At 39.7% G+C, this 21,706-nt stretch overlaps 1 protein-coding gene across 14 annotated transcripts in view; it reads left to right on the top strand.

Annotated features, from left to right (window-relative positions):
• mecom (MDS1 and EVI1 complex locus) overlaps positions 1-9,056 on the top strand; it is a 176,600-nt gene extending 167,544 nt beyond the window's left edge. For 9 of the 14 annotated variants that reach the window (XM_081371018.1, XM_081371016.1, XM_081371012.1 and 6 more), the window contains 6 exons: positions 631-708; positions 2,072-2,241; positions 2,362-2,506; positions 6,575-6,811; positions 6,898-7,069; positions 7,161-9,056. In XM_081371018.1, the coding sequence (XP_081227144.1) occupies positions 631-708; positions 2,072-2,241; positions 2,362-2,506; positions 6,575-6,811; positions 6,898-7,069; positions 7,161-7,289 (931 nt within the window). In that variant the 3' untranslated portion in view covers positions 7,290-9,056. The remainder of the gene's footprint in view (positions 1-630; positions 709-2,071; positions 2,242-2,361; positions 2,507-6,574; positions 6,812-6,897; positions 7,070-7,160) is intronic. The other 5 variants (XM_081371019.1, XM_081371014.1, XM_081371011.1 and 2 more) reach the window with 1 other exon arrangement.
• Positions 9,057-21,706: the final 12,650 nt, after the last annotated feature.

Below are 21,706 nucleotides of genomic sequence, written 5' to 3'. Positions count from 1 at the left end.
GAAACTGCTTAATTTAATTTTTCAAATAAATAAAATGAAATTGCATAAGTTTTTCTTGAACTGACCAAAGTATTTAAAGGGAGGTTACATTAAAAACATACATTTAACACTGCAGAAAATGCTTTTCTTAAATGCTTAGACTTTTTGTCTTGTTTCCTGTCCAAATATCTAAAAACTCTTAAATCAAGAAGCATTTACTATATAAGTAAAATGACATAAGAAATTCTGTCTTGTTTTCTGATAAAAAAATAAAAAGTGAGTTTTAGCTTATCAAGTAAAGTGTAAAGTAAGTAAACAAACAACTAAGCAAACTGTATAGTAACTCAACAAAATATCATGGCTGTCAGTCACCAATACTGGTATTTTGTGACACCCTCAAATAGGATCAACTAAAGTATAATAAATCATATTTAGTATATTACTGGTATTTATTATATAATGTATTATAGTGATCATATTTATAATAACTTTTTGTTTGTTTAATTAATAAGATGTTTCAGTAAACATGTGTTTGATGTTTAATGAGTGTTGACAGCACTGAGCATGGAATGCAGGGTGTTTTTGGGAAGCCTGTTTGTGTGTGTGTATTGCTGAGTATTGTTCCTGGAGATCTGTTTCCTTCCCCTATAGATACTGTGGCAAGATATTCCCACGCTCGGCCAACCTTACAAGACATCTACGGACACACACAGGAGAGCAGCCTTACAGGTGACACACTCTCACACACATACACACTAATACTGCATATACAGTTTGATGTAATCAATTATTCACACACTCAGCAAATAGTCGACACTGCATGAAAAGAGGTGTATATGGACCAGTGTACTACTGTATACACCGCAGAATTTCGGATGAATCCGGGAGTATTACTGACCAGATATGGGTAATACCACGGGTCCGTATGCTGCAGAAATGATACCCATTCGGATGTATATCACTGAGGTATTATTTCGTGCAATGGCCATTTGTTGCCATGGATTAATGCACCAAAAAGCTATATTGAAATATACTGGCAGAAGAAAGTCATTTCTGTTTCAGTGTTTTTCAATAATGTCAGTTTAATCTGTACACAATATATATAGAGAGTGTGTCATCAAAGATCGAGGACAGTTTGAGATATTGTTGAGATCTCTTCTGAAACTCTAGAGTAGAAAAGCAAGAACGTGGTTGCTTTTGAGGTGAACTGTTCTTATATTCACCACAGAAGACTAAATGTTCTGTCAGTGAATACTTGGAACTATGATGGAGATTAAATTTGTGATTTTTAGGGGAGGAAAAAGTCACGGAATTGAATAAAATCCTAAAATATCATATACATCTCGATAGTAAATGTGATTTTCGCCATTTATTCTTCGATACATGCAGTTATTGTCATTGGGAAAGAGTGAGGTGAAGTCAACGAGGGTGAAGGACAGACAGACAAGGAGACTGAAAGAAGTATGTATGAATAATAGAGGCGATGAGTGCCGTACAGCTGTGGGCCAGCAAAGGCAGCTGGGTAATTAGGCCCGTGTTTGGGCCTCAGACTCTTTCAGGGAGTATTAAAATACTGCACAGAAACAGGCGTGCGCACACACTGCGTTTGTGGTCCGTCTGACCACAGGGGAGGTTTGTACAGGGCTGTGTTACTTTCCAGATAGCCTCAATCTCCTCGTGCTGGCAGGGCTTTAAACGAGCCGGTGATCAGCCTTTAACTACAATTTAATTTCTATTTTTTCTGTTGCCTTTGGAGGGGGGCGAGACGGAGAGAGCGAGGGAGAGATAACAGGTTCCTGGGAGACGCAGTTTAGCGCACAACTCCACGGTCGAGGGGAAGATACGATCGCGTAATCATACGGGATAATTCTGCGTGAAGAGACTTGGCACACGCAGTCGTTTTCAAGGCAGAGGGAGGATGTGGACGAGAGAGTTTGAGTGTTACTGAGTTGGCCAAAGATTAGAGACAAAGAGTTCATGACCACTCAATCACCCCGCGTGTGTGCGAGACAGATAAAGCGAGAGAGTTTGATTTCTCGTGTCTGTGTATTGTGTTGTCTAATTATGTGCATATGTGTCTGTGTGTCCGCAGATGTAAGTACTGTGATCGTTCGTTCAGTATTTCATCGAATCTTCAGCGCCACATCCGTAACATCCATAACAAAGAGAAACCCTTCAAATGCCACCTGTGTGACCGCTGCTTCGGGCAACAAACCAACCTGGACCGGCACCTCAAAAAACACGAGAATGGTAATTTATCAGGTATACACACACATATTAATATATATATATATATTGTTTATAATTTTTTATTTACATTTGTTAGCAACTGTTAATGGTTATATATTTTTTTATTTAATAAATGTTGTATTTTATGCGTAGGCACGGCGATGTCGTCGCCCCGTTCAGAGCTGGACAGTGGCAGTGCCATCTTGGAGGACAAGGAGGATTCGTATTTTAACGAAATACGAAACTTCATCAGTAACACGGCACGGAACGCCACATCTCCGTCACACTCCGAGGAAGGGTAAACACCATCTTCTTCCTCTGGTACACTAATACATGCAGTGTTCATATACAGACTTTAACTTTTAAACGCAAAAACGTCTTATTTGTCATCAGAGCCTGGGCTTAGTGGTTAGTGAATGTGCTCAAACATTGAGCTTGTACAAGTGGCGCAGGTTCAAATAAATCGGCTCTCAGTCCATTTCCTTGTCAATTCGGACTATTTTATTTTATATTATTATTAATGTATCAATTTTATTATATTTTATTAGATACTTATTTCATATTTTTATTATTATTTTTAAATTAAAAAAAATGTTTTTATTTAAAAACTTTTTTTTTATTTCAGTCATTTAAATGTATTTATTTATTTATTGTTTAAATTCAATGCATGTCAGAAGTTAGATACAATTTTTATGTTAAACTTTAGGTATTCACATGAAAACTCAAACTTAGTATCTTACCGAAAACTTCACTCAGTCATGTGCGAGTTCACACACACACACACACACACACACACACAAGCAAACTCACCCGCAAACGGAGTGTCCATTAGGCTGTCAGTCATCAGTTGGCGCTAGTTGCCTGCGGCAGAATGGAGGTTATTATACACAAACATTACTGAACACAACACTTCTCATGCCTTATTCATTAACCCTCACCTCTTGAGTGAATACCATCACATGAAAGGAACGGACTGGTATTGCAGTGTGTATTAACCGCACATGTGAACGTATCTGTGTGTGTACATATATTCTGTATGGTTGTTAATCATTACCCTGTCGCCTGCGGTTTTTAAGAGCAAAGATTGGGGCAGGTCTCCAGAAGGACGTGATTACTGATTGGACGATTGCGAGCGCGTGCAGAACGCTGTTGACTTTTGGCTGCGTGTGCGTACATGAATTTTGCCATCTGCATATGATAATTATCGGTTCATTTCCCAGCAATGATCATCAGGTTGGATGACGGTTTAAATGTTTGACCTGGTCATCCGTGTGTGTGTTGTGTGTGTGAGACAGATTGAGTCAGATAAAGATCTTAGGTTTTTTGATTTCTTCATTGTTTCATTAAAAAGATCCTAGAGTCATTACAACATCGACCGTGTGTGTGTTTGCGCGCGTCCCACATCTGGTCCCAACATGTGTTTTGTGAACAGGAAGTAGGTGTGGGAGAGGAGGTCAGAGGTCGCTGAATGTTTCCTGTCAGAGTGACTGCTCCTGATAGATACTTTATCCTCCACAAATTACCACAGCTCTCTCTAATTAGCCGATCTGTTTTCATCATCACGCTAGCGTTGCCTCTCACTCGTTCTCGCGGTATTAGCGGGGTGCAGAGTGATGAGAGGAGGTGATTTCTGGGATTATCCGAGATGTGAAAAGGGTTAACCCTCGCGCAGTTACACTAATCCGAGGAAAGAACGGAGGTGAGAGATGAAGCCTAGAGGAAAATGTTATTGCTCAGATGTTGCTCTTTTATAGCTCAGCAGACATAATGGAGTTTCATTTAAGTATCTGCTTTGTCTCAGATTTCATCTAAAGATTGTTAACATATAATCACAATATTGAGCTATAATATCAATTTGGATAGCTAACCTAAAATGTCTCCTGGAAGATAAAATAGACTTAGAAGATAGACTTTATTTGCAGATGGATGCAAATGGATGGATGGATGGGTGGATGGAACGATAGATAGAGATTGTAAGATGAATGCAAATATTTCTTATTAAATCCTTCCAAGATTAAATTTATCACTATTTTAATTTTATATATTATTATTGCATTGATATTTTCTCTCTCTGATCCATAATTTCTGGCTCATTTCCAGTTGAGGTTCTTTAAACATTGTTATTAGTGACACCGGTGGCCATTAAGTGAACTGCAGCCAGCAACTTCGCTATTGTGCACACGTAACGTACAAGAGACTGAACTTGATTCAAGGCCCTAAAGTGCTTTTTTATTTTTTGCTTAGAAGTAAAAAGAAGTTGGAAATGTCTTTGTAGTGATATAATGTTAACAAACATCCAGATACCATCAACGCTGCTGAGAGCAACGCTAGAGGAATATGTAAATACGTGCTGCGCGCTTTTCTCTCAATAACAGAATAAACACACAAGAAAAATGCTGTTGGTGAGAAAACAGCTGTTAAAGGAGAACTCCGGTCAATTTTAACATTGAGCTAATTTTTTTGTAAATTTGGAGTGCTGTCAGTACAGAGAACAACGTCAAAAATCGGTGTTGCCTACATGTGTTATCCTCTTTTTAAAATTTGTACCCTGTTGACTTCAATGGGGCAAGTTTTAAACCTGCTTTTAGCCTCTTAACATCCTTGATGTGTCATTACAAGTGCACAGGTCATGTGAGTGATTCCTTCAGAGTGATCACGGGTGAATCTGACTGCAGTAGATGTGAAAGATAGGGATAAAAGTGCACTGTAGTCGATTGTCGAGTTCACGCGAACGTTTAGTTACCTATGATCACGCGCGTGAACTCGACAATCGACTTCACCGTGTTCACTCTGAAGGAATCACTCACATGGCTGGGCACTTGTAATGACACATCAAGGATGTTAAGAGGCTAAAAGCAGGTTTAAAACTTGCCCCATTGAAGTCAACAGGGTGCAAATTTTAAAAAGAGGATAACACTGTGTAGGCAACACCGATTTTTGTCGTTGTTCTCTGTACTGACAGCACTCCAAATTTACAAAAAATGAGCTCAATGTTAAAATTGACCGGAGTTCTCCTTTAACAGCTGTTTTCTCACCAACAGCATTTTTGTTGTGTTTATTCTGTTATTATACCAGAGTTCTCCTTTAAGAAAGCATCGGATCATAGCAATGTGGATGTTTGCATCAATTCACCGGCATCATGTCGACAGACATAATAAAATTACACTATTATGATAGTTTGGTTATAAAGTATGTTGTGACTATAAAATATACAAATCTGGCTATGTGAGACTATAGTTTGAGTTAATCTCTTTTCATTGCATGACACATTGACATTACAGTACAGAATGGCTCTTTCAGCATCATCCTGAACATTGTATAAGCATTCGTTTCATGTGTCATAGAACGGAACAGAGGTAATTGGGCGTAAACATCACATCCATTTGATTTTCCCAACAAAAAACTGAGTCCTTCAAAAAATCCGTCTACAGGCTTTCAAAGAACTAGGAAGTCGGGGAAGGTCTCGTTTATTAAGTTTCATTACAAGCTGTTCACACACTGCCAATAAAAAAGTGGTATACATGAAATACATGAAAATTCTTACATATAGCCCCTTTAATAGATATTCTCTTATTGAGATCTCTCGATTAGATGGAATCTTTCTCTGAGAAATTTTCATTGCAAACATCTGTACACACAAACTTATATTTTCTTATCCTCTCTGCATTTGCAATTTTTCCTCTCTGTTTTTAAAGTTCGGATGGGAAATTGCTATTTTTAAGTTGAGGAAAGAGTAGAATCAGGACAAAACGAGTGATTCAGCCTTAATGTGTCTCCTTTGGCTGGCGTGTGTGTGTGTGTGTGTATGTGTGTGTGTGTGTGTGTGTGTGTGTGTGTGTGTGTGTGTGTGTGTGTGTGTGTGTGTGAGTTTGGATAGCTGGCCTCTGTCTCTGTGGGGAAATGGCTGCTTTGGCAGCTCCTTCTCTCCACTCACCAAATGGACTGTCAGCTAAATATTTGGCCTATTAGATGAATTGGAGATAAAGAAGAAAATAAACTAGGGAAAGAGGAGATGTGAGCTGTCTGAGTGAGAAAGAGAGCTGAAAATAAGTGAGAGGAAGTGTAGAGGCCTGCTGTCTAAGTGCCCCGCCGATGGGCGGCTCGTTTCTGCCAACCAGGGGCCCTCGTAACTGATGACAAACAGTCTCTTTCTCCAACACACTCGCCCTCTTTCTTTGAGCATTTCCTCTCATTTAGAAAGCGTGGGCATGTGGTTCTGCTTTTTATGGTGGTTTATTTTTTCGAGACAAACAGAACTAGGTTTCAGCGCTAAATGATTTTCTTTCTGTAATCAGGGATTGGCGTATCAGTCAAAAACTCATGCCTGCATAACGTCATTACAAACGATTCTCTCTGTTCTCCATAGGCTCAACGGCAGTCATTTCGATGCCGACAAAGCCCTGCCCGGCCAGGGGTCACGTGACCTGGACGAAGAAGAAGGGGAGGAGCTGGGAGCGGAGGAAGAGGAGGCGGAGAATAGCGACTGCGCCAGGAAACCCTGCGAGGATGGCGTGCCTAGCAGTCTGGACCACGACATCATAAACGATGACATCGATTTCGAGGGACCAGATGATCTAGAGAACAGCAAATCCTCACCGCAAAGGTACGCGTACAAAAAAAACACCTGAAAGCACTTGCGATATCCACTCGTTTTTTGGTCGTAAAAACGAATCTCTGCATCGTTTTCAGGTTTAATGAGGATGAGGATGATGAAGATCACAGCAGTTTCTCCACGCTGGATCACATCCGTCACTTTAGCATGGAGGACGGGGATCTTAGCGACAGTGACGTCGGCAGCTTTGGCCCCGCCCACCTGCAAGAAGGCATTAAGCAGCCTCTGTACAGAAAGTCTAAGTCACAGGTATATCACCATGACCGTAGTCAAATTGAGTATCAGATTTTCCATGAATATAGTTTGTGTATTTGTAACTGTATATCTCTCTTGTTTATAGGCATATGCTATGATGCTGTCTCTAGCTGATAAGGATCCACTCCATTCGTCTACCCATAATGCCCCGATGTGGCACAGTTTGGCCCGCGCTGCGGAACCCAGCGCCATTCAGTCTCTCAGCCACGTATGACACCTCCATGTAACCATGTGACCTAACTTAACATTGTGTTACACTACCGGTCCACACACACACACCTGCACAAGTGCCCAAATCCTTATGCCATACGCACCAAGGTCCCATGTACATGAACAAATTATCATTGACTTATTGATCAAGTACACTTAGTAGGAATGACAGTAGTGTCAGTAATTTCGATGGTGATGATGAAGACGACGACGACAATAGTAGTAATACATAATAATAATTGTATTTATTCTGTCAAGTTCCAATGTTTTGCACAGCAGTGGCAGCTGGTGAACAGTTTTTGAGATTGCTAATGAAACGTCGGTGTCATGTTTGTGAGTTTTGTCCGCTAAAACCGCAGTTACTAAGAGTAACCGATAAGAATCTTCCACAAGACAGATGTGACGGCAGATTATTCAGGCCTGTGAATATATTTCCAATTAACAACACACACGCAAATACAGACACACAAATCACAATCATGTGTGTTTTTCAAGCATTTTAAGTTTCTTTTACAAACTTACGCGAGGGGTCGTGGGGTTTAGTGTTTCTCTTTTAAGATATTCTCCAGAAGTTTGTGAATTTAAAAACGTGAACAGATAAAAGGTGTGACCTTTAGACCTCTCACTGACGCTGCTTGTTAAAAAAAAAAGGGAGTAAGGAGCGAGACAGTGACTATTTTCAAGTTCTGTCCAATTAAAGCACTGCATTACCTTCAACCCACTTTCCCGCCAGTTTGTGCGGAAAACAGACGCTCTTTTTAAGTCGTTTCTTTTTTAAGTTTGGAAGAGTGGTTGTAAAAAAAAATTGCTAGCAACTTTTTTTTCTAAATTGAGAAAAACTAGTGTAAGAACTGAATCTGTAGAATTCGCGTAAAGGGCATTTTATCGTTTTCCACGGTAACCTTTTCCATTAGTTGGCGAACGATACCACTAAATAGCCTGAATGCTAGTCTTTAGCTTCACCGTCCTCGTGTGTCTTTCATTTATAGACAATCATGGGTTTCTTGTGTTTTTTTTCCCTTGTTGTTTGTTTTTTTGTTTTTGTTTTTTCTTGGTTGATGTCTCAATGTTATTGCTGTGTATCTTGAAAGTTGTATTTATTTCTCTGCAAACTGTAGTTTGTTTACTGAATAGCACTGCTCTCAAGCGCCCCCTTGTGTTGAAATGAAGAATTTCTCACTGAAAAGTTTGGGGGACGAGACTCTACCGGGGTTTGTAGAAGTCTGAATGCCAGATAGTATTAAACGTTCCATCACAGCTTATACTTCTAATAAAACTGGTAAATGATATAGATATTACTAGGTTTTTTTGTATGACAATTTATTGATTCAACTGTAAAATATTAAAAAAAAGAGAAAATCGAAGGGGGGAAAAAAGGAAAGAAGAATAAAAACAGCTGATATTATTTCTTCTTAAAACGCATGATTGGTCCAAGCTGTACCTGACATTTTCTATGGTTGTCTGCAAGCTTGTTTGACGTTTGGGTCCATGTTGATTTCTTGTGCCAAACCTTTGAGAAAAGCCAGATTTTGTTTATCCTCACGAGGTGAAGGACCAGATCTTTCCTATTTCACTTTGTTTGTTTGTTTGTTTGTTTGTTTGTTTTTTTGTCGATGTTTATAATCCCATTTTTAAAAGTAATCAGTGAGTTGAGGTACTTCTGTTTTAATGCTTTCTACAATGTAACTGTATTGCATTATAATTCAATACTGTGGGAGGAGTTACTGAGAAATAAAAAAAAAACTCCTGTGTGGGCGTACTGTGCACTCTCCGAATGTCTCCGTCTCCCTTGATATCTTTCAGGTTGACACGTCAAGGTCATATTTCAACCCAGAATCGAAAGAAAAAGATATATGCATAAAGAAAATGAGGCCTATTTGTAGGGCCAAGATTGTTAGCAAAAGTTGCTGGTGCCGCTTGATTTCGCTCAGACGATCTTTCTTGAGAACCGCATAAAACCCTTTAGATGCCAGCTCTCTCACACACCCACTCGTATTATTTCACACCGAGACACACGAAAATGTCGTTCACACACACTGGCAGACAGACACAGCGCGAGTCTGATCCCCGGTCATCACTCTCACACAGACCCACTGTCCCACAGCCAGCGAGAGTCTGAGAGAGAGAGAGAGGAGGGAGGCAAGAATGCGCACTGCACTCGTTTGTTTGAGGGAAATGATGGATGAGGTGGAGAGATGTGATGACCTGGCTCATCGCTCAAACTCTCAATGAGAAACAACACTGGACTGACATCTCTCTCTCATTGTTTAAACGGGATCCAACTTCTCCGGCCAACCCGGTCAGAATCCCTCGTTCTCACCCTCATAACTCTCCCTCTTTCCTTCCTAATCATATTCCCCATTGTCTTACTTTTTACATTTCCAGAGGGATGCCATTTTTATCACTCTCTCTTCCAGTCCATCTATTCTTTTCCTTCTGTCCTTTCCTCACCCTGTTATTCTCTTTCTCTCTTTCTGATTCGTAGTGTGGACGGAGGGGTGATGACTGCTGGTCTGGGATCGAGGCTTTGTGTGTTTGTATGTGATGAGAGGCAGGGTGGGATTTGCTTGGGAAAATTAGTTAAGACCTCTTTTGTGTTTCCTGCCATTTTCACTCAAGATAATCCCGATTTTGTTGTCCCCGTCTGCCTTACGGGGTTATTGCGACACTGCAAAGCAAAGACAAAACACACGGTGAGTTATGACTGAAATCTTAAGTCTCTCAACCCTCCCAAAAAAATACTATTTCAGAATTTACTCATATTGTTCCAAACCTGTATGGTTTTCTTTCTTCTGCAGAACGCAAGATGATATTTTGAAAAATGTCCATTCAATAAAAGTCAACAGGGTCCAATGTTATTTTGGACCCCATTGACTTTCATTATATGGACAAATAAAAAGAAATCTTCTTTTGTGTTCCGTAGAAGAAAGTGAGAAAATGATCACACAATTATCATATTTTGGGTGAACTACCCCTTTAAGGCCGATTCATGGAACCCCTAATGGTAAAAAAATTAGATGGTAGGAAAAATCTTTATTTTAATGCGTTGGCATTCTCTCGCCAAAGAGAAACTTCATTTGCAAAACTTTTGTAATGGCAATAACATATGGTTATTTCATCACCATAAATGCTCCGTACGTTCACACTGATCCAACAAACAAACAAACAATGTAATAATAAAATTGGTTTGGTTTGTTGGGACTGTGTAAACTAGCATGAAATTATGGCAAATCAACAAAAATATTTTTTGCGCTAAAACAAAGGGTTGGTTGTGACATCCTTGACTAGTTAAAATTGTATACGTTTATTTGAGAACAAGGTAACACTTCACAATAAGCTACATTAGTTACCGTGAACTAACAATGGAAAATACTTCTAAAGCATTAATTCGTCTTAATATTAATTTCACCATTTACTACGACATTATTCAAATCAAAAGTCGTGTGTTAACATGATTTAATGGACCTGCATGAGCTAACATAAACTAACAATGAACTTTTGTATTTTTGTTAACTACCGTTACCAATCACTAATAAATACTGTAACAAATGTATTGCTCATTTAGTTGATGCTAGTTAAGACCTATTGGGACCTTTTTGTACAGTAAAGTGTTGCAGAGACCAAAGTTTTCCCATATTTAAATGTAAGGTGCACAGTGAAAGCGGTGTCACACTCATTGATAATTGATGACCCGCTTTTGGTCAGTGCAAGCTGTCAGTCTCTGAGCTCAGCGGGGCGTCCTGCTTTGATGAGGTCATCATGGGTCAGCCAGCTCTGATGAGGTCACAGCAGGTCGTCCCACTTTGATGAGGTCGGCTGGATAGGGGTTTGTGGGTGCTGTAGTAGGGTGAAGGTGATAATGGGTCTACAGAGGAGGAAAAGAGGCCAGCATGGACCATTACTGACCAGCTGTTTGCCGTGTAAGTCTGTCATGTGCGTGAGTGCGACGGCGTGAAAGATCACAGGCCGTGGCTTGTGCAGGGCAGCATCTCAATACTGTCAATATGAGTGTGTGTGTGTGAGCCCCTCCCGAACACACACGGTCACATTTGTCCTTCTCAAGGGAGTGGTTGCATTTAATGGTGGGATTTCCCATTGCTCTCATCAGAGTGTATGGATCTATCTAATGAACTAATGAGTCTTTTGGCATAGGTACAGAACAGCCACACACACACACACACACGATATCCCACTCTCATGTGTGTGTTCAAACACGGGCTCCTCTCTTTTATGTGGACTGGAACATGCCCGAAGTCTCTGCCACCACCCCACAGTGGCACGGCAGCCCGGGTCGGGACATCTATCATGAACCCTGAGTGCAGGGTGTGACACTGCTGGCACTCTCTCCCTGATTAACTTGGCACTGCTATTTGCCCCCTTGCCAGAAGAAACAGCACCCGCTGTGCTTAGGTGTGGGCTGGTACAGATGGCACTGTATGCTTTCCATACATGATGGACATATAGAGAGTACCATCTTTAAAGGGATTTCTGTTACAACGAGTTCTTAAAGGTGTGTTCTTAACTCCGACTTTTGCTTCAATAAACCCCCAATTACTGCTTATTAAAGGTGCAGTAAGTGATTTATGAGAAACGCTGTTTATATTTGAAATCCCCTAAACAAACACGCCCCTACCCTATCTTGATAGCTTCGCCCCCAAATTTACGAACACGCTATGTAGCTTATTTTTAAAACAATCGTATTTAACAGCGGAATTTGTGGTATTAAAAAAAAAAACTACATTACCCATGATGCCGTAAAGAAAATTCCACCAATCAGAAAGTCGAAAAAGCTGAAAGTGCCAAAATAGCTCTTTAGCTCCGCCCACTCCCATAAATCACTGCGAATGACATTATAGAGTCGGTCTATCTACGCTCTCAAATTACTTATATATTTGTTTATACAAATGTACTTTCTGGTTCTCGAATCTGATTGGCTGAGAGCCTTTTCCAGCCGTGCGATATTCAGCCCTCTAACCATTTCACCATTTGTATCACTCCTGGCAGTCGAGCAAATCCACCATATTTTTTAAAAATATACTGTACTACTACTGTTGTCACAAAATGTAGTTTTAAGAGTCTTTTAGGCGAGAATGTAATAATTTAGACCTCAAATATACGTGGCTAATATATAATCATAGTGCCTATTTTACAATCTGTTTGTGTACGCACTTTCGCAGAAGCGAGCTCCAGGCCGTCAGTGGCTCTTATGTAGATAGCGTTTGTAATGAATTACTCATATACTGTACATATATATATATATAAACTTTCTGTTAACCAATTAACAGTTTTTCACCGTAGCATTTTTACCGTTAAAATCACGATCATTTTTTACAGTGTGGACAGACTTCTAGTCACTTCTACAGTGCTGCTCAGAATTATTTGCCCCCCTTGGTAAATATGATCAAAGATGGCTGTAAAAAATAAATCTGCTTTGTTTATCCTTTTGATATTTTATTTTTCCAAGATCCAAACATGGCCTGATATAAGATTTCTTGCAGAGGTTGTCAAGGTTTTGATTCTGTATCTGTTGATATTTGATCGAATCCATGATGCCATGTATCTGAACAAGATGTCTCATCTCATGGCCATTCTCATCTGACCATGGTACACCCTATATGGTACACCTAATATGTATGTATATATATATAGTATATATATATTAGGGGTGTAATGTTACACAGGTTTCGGGATCATGGTTAAAATATGAGTTCGGTACAATGGAAAAAAGCAACAAATCCAAAATGCTAGGTTTCTTTTCATTTATTTTGAACAGACAGTAGTGCAAATTACAGTTTGTTCCACCTAGTGGCATCTAGTTCCCCCTGAGGTAGTTGGTACAGTACAGACTCCTTTATAGTATTAAGCACTATATAGTAAACAGAATGCACTATTGCATGGGTCATACTTTTTTTTTCAGGTCTATAAAATAACAAAAGGTATTTAGTCACAATCAGCTACAAAACTGAAAAGCATATTTTGTGTTATAAAAATATAAAATAAATAGAATAATTAATAATAAGACTTGTGCAGAGACTTTTTCAGCCTCTGGTGATTACCACATCTGGATGATTGTTTGATTAATGCCTACACGCTGTCATTTTCTTTGCGTGTGTGTGTGTGTGTGTGTGTGTATATATATATATATATATATATATGTATATATATATATATATATATTATAGTACTGTGCAAAAGTATTACGCACATTAATATTTTCACCAAAAAAGATGGTAGCCAGAACTGGCTACCGTTTATTTGGGTGAAAATATTAATGTGCGTAATACTTTTGCACATATATAGTTTGCTGTAGTGCGTCAGTAGGAATGATCAGATATCCAAACATTCCTTTTGTCATTAATTGTAATAATCCAGTGAGATATTGTATGCACAAGGAGTCTGACAACAGCCGGTATAATCCGATCTCACCATCATCGAGTCCGTCTGTGATTACATGAAGAAACAGAAAATCTGAGACAGACTAAATCCAGAAGAACTGCGGCAACATCTCCAAGACACTTGAAGAAACCACCATGTAAAGCAGCAGTGCTGTACGTTTTAGACACTTGCTGTAAGGTGAGGATGATTTAAAAAATAATGTCATAAACAGATTTTATTTATCAACTAACTTCTAATGACTAAATCAAATCAATATTTGGTGTGACCACCCTTGTTTGGTGGGGTTGTCTGGGAGGGTTTCAAGTAAAAATCCTCTGCTCTCATCCAAAAACAAACTCCAGCATATTTAGTTGCCAGACATTATTGGGTTCAATGGTCAGATGAAACTAAAAAAATAGCTTTTTGGCAGCAAACACTCAAGATGTGCCACACATCTTTATCCCACACAGGGATAAAGTGCCACATGTGTACATCTTGTTTAGATACATTATGGCATCAATGGAATCAAATAGCAAATAGCTATACAAATCTTATAATGGGACTTGTTTAGATCTTCCATCAGGAAAATGATCCTAAACAAACATCAAAAAAAAAAAAAAAATGGGTGCATCAAGTTGGGATTCTGAAGGATCTGGAGAGATTCTGTATGGAGGAATGGTCTCTGATCTCTTGTCAGATGTTCTCTAAACTCATCAGGCATTATAGAAGAAAACTCAGATCTGTTATCTTCGCAAAAGGAGGTTGCAAAAAGTATTGAATAAAGGGTGCCAATAATAATGTCCAATGTGTATCAGAGAAAAACATTTCATAATGAGATTTTCTCCCATTTGTTTTACTTCAACGAAAGGTTCGTTTTTTGTGAATTTTATGTTTATATTTGCCAAGGGTGTCTTATTTGAAACACAATGTTAATCTGAAGTTAAACCTGCCTCCTGGTATGTTTAATTTAATCCTCAATTTAGTCCTTGAGTAGCTTTTACGATTTTGCTAGCAGGACATATTTTTTAATTTCTCCTTTTGTGGTCCATAAAGGAAAGAAGGGCATATGACATTAGAACAACACCAGGGTGCGTAAATGATGACTTAATGTTCATTTTAGGGTGAACTATCCCTTTAAAACGCTTTTCAGTCATGGCGTCAACTAGGCTTATGACTTCATGATGTCCAAAAGTAGCCTTACTTTTTAAGTCGCTACGGTTGACCGATTGATTAAGCACTTAGCAATTTACGTTTTTAACAACAAAAGTGGTTTCAAAAGCATCACATGACTGTCTTAACATTTGATGTTGAAGAAGAAGAAAAAAATATCTTAATTGTGTTAACCACATATCAAATTTAAGGTCTAGGCCTACTTATAAATACATTTATTTACTTTAAAGGCGATATTTTAAAAACCCAAACTCAAAAAAATTGTTTAATGACCCCTTACTGTTCTTTACCGCACAGCACAGCATGTGCAGATCTAGAGATCATGATCAGATATAAAAAGAAAAAAAAAGTTTTTACTTTAGTGAATGATTAACTTGTCTTACAGTTGGCACAGACCAAAGACCATGTGATGACCATATGATTATATGCCCTCCAGTGAGGTTTCTTCTTTCTTCTTCTTCTGGCTGGACACGTGACAGCTCGTAAGCCGCGGAAGGAGCGGCAGCCCCGTTAAAGAGTGGCGGTTTCATTCGTGTATTTGTTGTGATCCCCTGGGAAACGGGTCATTAGCGTTATTGATGGGCACTCAGTGCGAGCGGCGGATGCCGCCATGCATATGGTTTTAATACGACAAGACGTGTTAGGGAGAACGGTTTACTGTTTAAAATGCCTCAGAGGTCCGTGGACCTGACGTAGCGCCGTTTACGCTGGAATTGGATAAAAAGTCAATTATGCACTTGGAAACTCACTTAGCCTACCTTAGATATCGTGCATGACGCACTGAAATTAAAGGTTGCTCATCGACTATAGTTAGGGGTTTATTACTATAATTTGAACCCTAAAGATATTTCACTGGTTTGTGGAAATGCTGCCACATTTCCTTTCAGTAATGTGCTGATACACCCACCACTTAGTGCCACAACAATCTAACACACAATCACAGTCTTGTCTGATTGAGCACCACTACTTTCAATGTTCATTTTTATAACCACATTCGGAAGACTATTATCAAGAAATTAGGTGTACTCACTGCTCAGTTATAGGCTAGGGAAGACCGGGGCTAGTTGTCACAGGGTCTCTCAGAGCTAGTAGCCTGGGGTTTATAAAAACAGAATCATTTTGGTACATTCTTTCATCCAAACTGAAATTGTAGTTTCATATTTTGTGAAAAGCTGTTGGGTAAACAAACACAATAAAACCACATTCAACATATTCAGACAAGATTTGCATAACAAAAACTCCGAACAAGAGTTTTTTTTTTCTTCCTAATTTTAGGTCGGGGCACATTTTTATTAGAGAAAGTTTTTTAATGTATAGGCTATTTAAAGTGTTAACATGTTTGCAATTTATTACAGTAATTACAATATTTGTTGACCAAAAAAAACATGGTTTGATATTCTCAATCGTTTTATGATCTCTTTTTCAAGGTCAATACCGTTGGAAACGTTCAATAGCCTACAGAAATTGACCCAAGTATTGTGACATTGAGCCCCAGTGTCCCCTATCTTCCACACGAATAGTAAAACATGAGGTTTGTGCCTCGTCAGATGCGTCGAGTGTGTCCCGAGGTTCTGGCTTGACCACCGGCACTCCACAATCCCGCATCGGGCGCCACCTAGTGGCCCTCCTCGACCCATGCTGATCCTGCACGAAGCCCTGCTCATTGACATTCACCCAGAACCTGCTAAATGATCCCTGAATAATTTAGATTAATGACGGGGTCTGTTAAAAGAAAAAAGTATGCCAGTGCTGTTTACGTATACACAGAGATATTCTGTTTTTTTTTTCTTTCTTTTTTTTCTTCACTGAATCGAGGGGATTTCCAGTGTCTAATGTGGCGTTCACACAATGCGTTCTTGGGTCCAGTTCAGTCTGTGCTGTTTTTGATTGTTGGTCAATTTGCACATGTCCTTCTGTTTCCGTTGAGTGGCGTCTAAGAGTGCCAAGTAAGTATGGAAATCATAAGGTAGGCGATTCTGGATAGGCTACTTAAAGTGGAAAAAAACTGTATTCTTAAAGTGGCTATAGCCTACATATTTTTTTTTTTACTTTTCACATAGGCCTACCTTTGGGAACTAGGCTACGTGTTAAATAAAATGCTCTCATTATTATTATTGTTTTAATGAAAAAATGGCCTATCTGTCTTGCCTAATAAAAAAAAATAACGTAAAATAACGTGAATCAGAAATCGAATCACACTGGCGTTCTAAAAAGCGCGAACAGAACATTATGGAAATTACTCGGTTCCAGTATTTAAAATCCTACATTCAGTAATGCGCAGTTTTGATGTTTTTGCACGTTTACACAATGTTTCATTTTTAGCGAACGAAAACGAGGCTGTGATGGATTGATAGTCTATAGTCCCGTCAACCTTCAGTAGATTGTATAGCCTATTGTAGGCTAGGCCTAGGCCTGAATATACATGTAGCCTACTAATTTTCATAACACATTTTTTTAAAGATATACTTGTTTAGATCTTCCATCAGGAAAATGATCCTAAACAATCCAAAAAAAAATAAAAAATTGGGTGTATCAAGTTGGGACTCTGAAGGATCTGGAGAGATTCTGTATGGAGGAATGGTCTCTGATCTCATAGTCACAAGGATTTTTTAAAGATATACTTTTAAATGCCAGCTGAATGTCTAAAATGCCCTCCTGGGGATTTCATTCGGGGGGGGAAATGCCGTCCAGCCTAAAAAAGGTCAATATTCCCCAAGTGTCAAAAAGATTCATATAAACATAAAGTGCAAAAGTACACAAACCGATGAGGAAGTTTTTACACCCTCTGAGATGCGTTCACAGACGGGTAAGTGTGGGAGTTTGCTGATACTCATCTCCAGAACAGCTCTTTGGCATTTAAGGATTTGTTGTTTCAGTCCAACAAGTGGCCCAAATGGTGCGAGACCCCATTGAGTTGATTTCCCTCGGCTTCTCTTCAGTTTTATCGCCGGTTCAAAAAGTCACGGTCCTCCGGGAACGGGGCAAGCGCAGAAAGAGAAGAGCCTAATCTCTTCGGTGCGAAAAGACAGCGTGGCGATAGCGTCGCTTCGCTGGTGCTGGACGCGTCATTTCCGTGCTAAAGTTCCCGTCAGATCGCATCTGATCTGACCTCTTCAATGGGTTCTTTCATCACAAAACCACTGATCTGGCCATCTTTCAAAACGCTAAACTTGTCTTTGCTTATTATCTGTGTCACACAAGCCTGGGTTTTGTAATTGTATAACGTTCATGCACACAAAAAAAACTTGTTTAAAATATCATCAAAACGAACAGAGATAAAACCGACACATAGGGCATGTTTTATGCCTGGCCGTGTCTAACAAACCACCAGCGCCAATTCTTTGCTTTGCAAGACAGTCATTTATCTGCATGCCTCAGTTTAATTATACTTTTTATTGAACACACAGATTGGTAACTTCGAGCACAGAGGCCAGGGCAGTAAAGCTAAATTCATCTTAACGCTGTCCCTGCAAAATTGCATTCGCCTCCTTCGACATTTCGCCCAAGAATGCAAAACCGTGAAGATGCAATAAGCAACCTAAATAAGAAGTCTGCTGGCTTTGTGCCGTATGGCTCTAGTGACCCTGACAGACGAGATGGACCTTTGTCCAGTCGATTGTCCAAATGTGCCACCCGTCCGCTGATCAAAGCTGGCGTACAGCATCACGGCCACCCAGACCGTGAATAGATGGGCTACGGCGATCTGTTTGACTGGACTCAGGTGTGTGTGTGTGTGTGTGTGTGGATGGATGGCCTCTAGAGCCCTGTTTGACTGGAAACAGGTGTGTGTCATCCATTGCTGGAGGCTCGGGCTGATAAACATTATTGGAGAACATCTGTAGGCTGTCACAACACGGTACGGCCAGCGGAGCCCCGTCCCATCCATCAGACTCGAGGGCTCCGTCCACCGACAGCCCCCGAGCTCCCATCACTCACGCCGGGCAGCGCGCGTCAGGGCGTAGGGGTCCTCGCCTGGCTCTCCCACCTGCAGTGACGGTCCGCTGCACTTGAGAAATGCTACTGCGATGGTGCCAGTGACAGAGACACACACACACACACACACACACACACACACACATGTAGTGGGCCTGTTCCACTCAGCTGGGCTGACAGGTGTATGGTGACCTCTGATACGTTTGACCCTCCCATCTGAGAGGTGCAGAGGAACATGCTATCCACAATGTCCCACTACATATCCTTGTCCTACAAACAACGTTTCACTTGGGTGATCAAAAATAATAGCATGTGCGCGCTTTAACTGATGTTTAGATCTTTAAACAAAAAAATCTTTCTATATCTATACAAAATACATTTACTTGAGAAGCAAAAATGTATAAAAAATAAGTGAGTTTATGCTTAAAGGGATACTCCACTTTTTTTTTGGAAATAGGCTCATTTTACAACTGCCCCAGAGTTAAACAGTTGAGTTTTATCGTTTTCGAATCCACTCCAGGTCTGGCGGTACCACTTTTAGCATAGCTTTCCAGGCAGGTTTTTGAGCACGTAAATCACGACTTCAAACCACGACTCACGACTTTGTAGCGTTCCAGGCCAGTCACGCCAAACTACCTGAGCGCAAGGAACTGTGGTAGCTAGATGTAAACAAACCAGCATGGCGGACCTTACGGGGCTTATGCGCATTTGTAATAATTTCTGTCGCCAAAGGTGCCTACTCCTTGTTTATTTGAGGGAAACGGAGGAGGAAAAACGGCGCATAAGGCAAGATAAGCTGTTATACCTTTTATTTTACTTTATTTGGATATTTGGAAATGTATTTGGTATTAATTTTTCAGACACATAACATTGTAATACATAATCGTGTGTGTATTATTATCATTATTATTATATTATTATTAATTTGACTGCGACGTTATATTGTCCTATTCTCACCGTGTACCGCCTGCAGAAACACTGCATCCATAGGGGCTGCCATACATACAACCGGCACATCCGGGGACTTAACTGTCAATTTTGTAACCGCCCCTTTTTAGGGGAAAACAAGCCAGACTTCCCATAGACTTCAATACAAAATAGCGGCACAAAACAACGTCCGTACACAGCTGGCAGACGTGTATAACTTCAGAAATCACTTAGATGAAATATGTCGAGTAATTATATGTCCACCCTGCCTTCCATAGAGCGTGAACGATACATTTATAAACTTAATTTGGGCAACTTCAAAACATATCCCGTTTCATTCTACCAGCGTCAAATTGGCCTATCAACCCCACCCAGTGGTTTACCCGGACATTTACTCGTACCTAATCGAGTCACCAGGTAGCCAGTGAATGATTTTACTAAGGTTTTAATACGTAAACATCTTTAAATGTATAATATTGTGTCTTTATATTTAGAGTAGCTACTGAGTGCACTTTTCTGTCCAGCTATACAACTAGCCTGATTTAGCTTTCGATAGCATCATCCGTAATTCATGATATTTCCAGAACAGCAAGATATTGATGATGATGGCAGGCAGAGATGGGCATAAATACATGGAAATGTATTTAAAATAAAATAAAAAATACTGTGTGGAAAAATAATTAAATACAAATACATAATAGGGGTAGCCTACTGTGTGAAAAAAAAATGTTTAAATACAAATTACATGTTTGTTAGGGTTAGTACACGTCCTCAATCCGTTACTGTGTATGGCGCTCGCCGGATTGTTTTCCCCTAAAAGTGGGCGTGAACCTTTTCAGAGACGTTCTATGACGCTACGCCGGTATGTATTGTTGCCATTGTATGGTTTCGCGGGCTATGTGACGTCAGAGCTCGTAACTGGGAGTACATTGATCTAGAACGAGTTCACGGGTTTGACTGCCGTTCAGTGGACTTTCACGGGTATGAGGTTGGAAAAACAGGGGTTACAGGTTGCCTGGAACGTACCATTAGCATAGATCATTGAATCGGACAAGACCATTAGCATCTCTCTCAAAAAAATGACCAAAGAGTTTTGATATTTTTCCTATTTAAAACTTGACTCTTCTGTAGTTACATCGTGTACTAAGACCGACGGAAAATGAAAAGTTGCGATTTTCTAGGCTGATATGGCTAGGAACTTTGCTGCTGTACCATGAGTCAAGCAGGCGTAATGATATGACGCAGCACCTGAAAATAGTCCCCTGGGGTCTCATTTATAAAGCGTGCGTACGCACAAAACGGGGCTGGAAACGTACGTACGCCAGTTCCCACGCAAAGGCGCCAGCGAGCGTGTTGGGCAGTTTAGTGAAACTGACGCAAATAACAGTTTAAATAAATACAATAATGATTTTAAACTATGTTTTACTTCTGATATAAACATTTAGATTAAATATGCCATTCAAATTAATGGAGTTAAGCACTTAAACATGAAATCATTACTGAGAAGTTACAACATTTTTATATTCAAATTCAGTCATTAGAAATATTTGTTGTGGATGCGGTGTTTTTGAACACTTTTCCTGTGGCATGCTGTGTTTTAATGTTTTAACCACAGCGGTAACTGCTTATCATGATAATACCAGATTGTCTGAGAAAATAGTTTCGTGCAAATAATGCCCAAGGCCTATCTGTTTCCATTAAAAATATCAAATAAAAATACAATTCGGCCAGTGGAAAAGATTGAGAAAAATTTTCTCTGAAATGTATTTTACACTATTTGATTTATGTATTCAAAAACAAGGCAAGGATAGGCAACTACTTGATTTTTATTAATGTAATGTGTCTTTTAAACGTTATCACGTGGATGAATAATCATATGCAAATGATATGCAGATGAGGATCTGCATAGTAAAACTAGGCGTTGTAAGCTCCATATGGTTATTTCAGGGAGGAGACGCATGTGCGCACAATCTTCCGCTGACTGGGATTTATAAAGTGAATTCTGCAGGTTCTGGC

The sequence above is a fragment of the Scardinius erythrophthalmus genome (genome assembly GCF_964197995.2).
Source record: "Scardinius erythrophthalmus genome assembly, chromosome: 7".
NCBI lineage: Eukaryota > Metazoa > Chordata > Actinopteri > Cypriniformes > Leuciscidae > Scardinius > Scardinius erythrophthalmus.
This window is presented reverse-complemented; position numbering and strand designations above follow the sequence as displayed.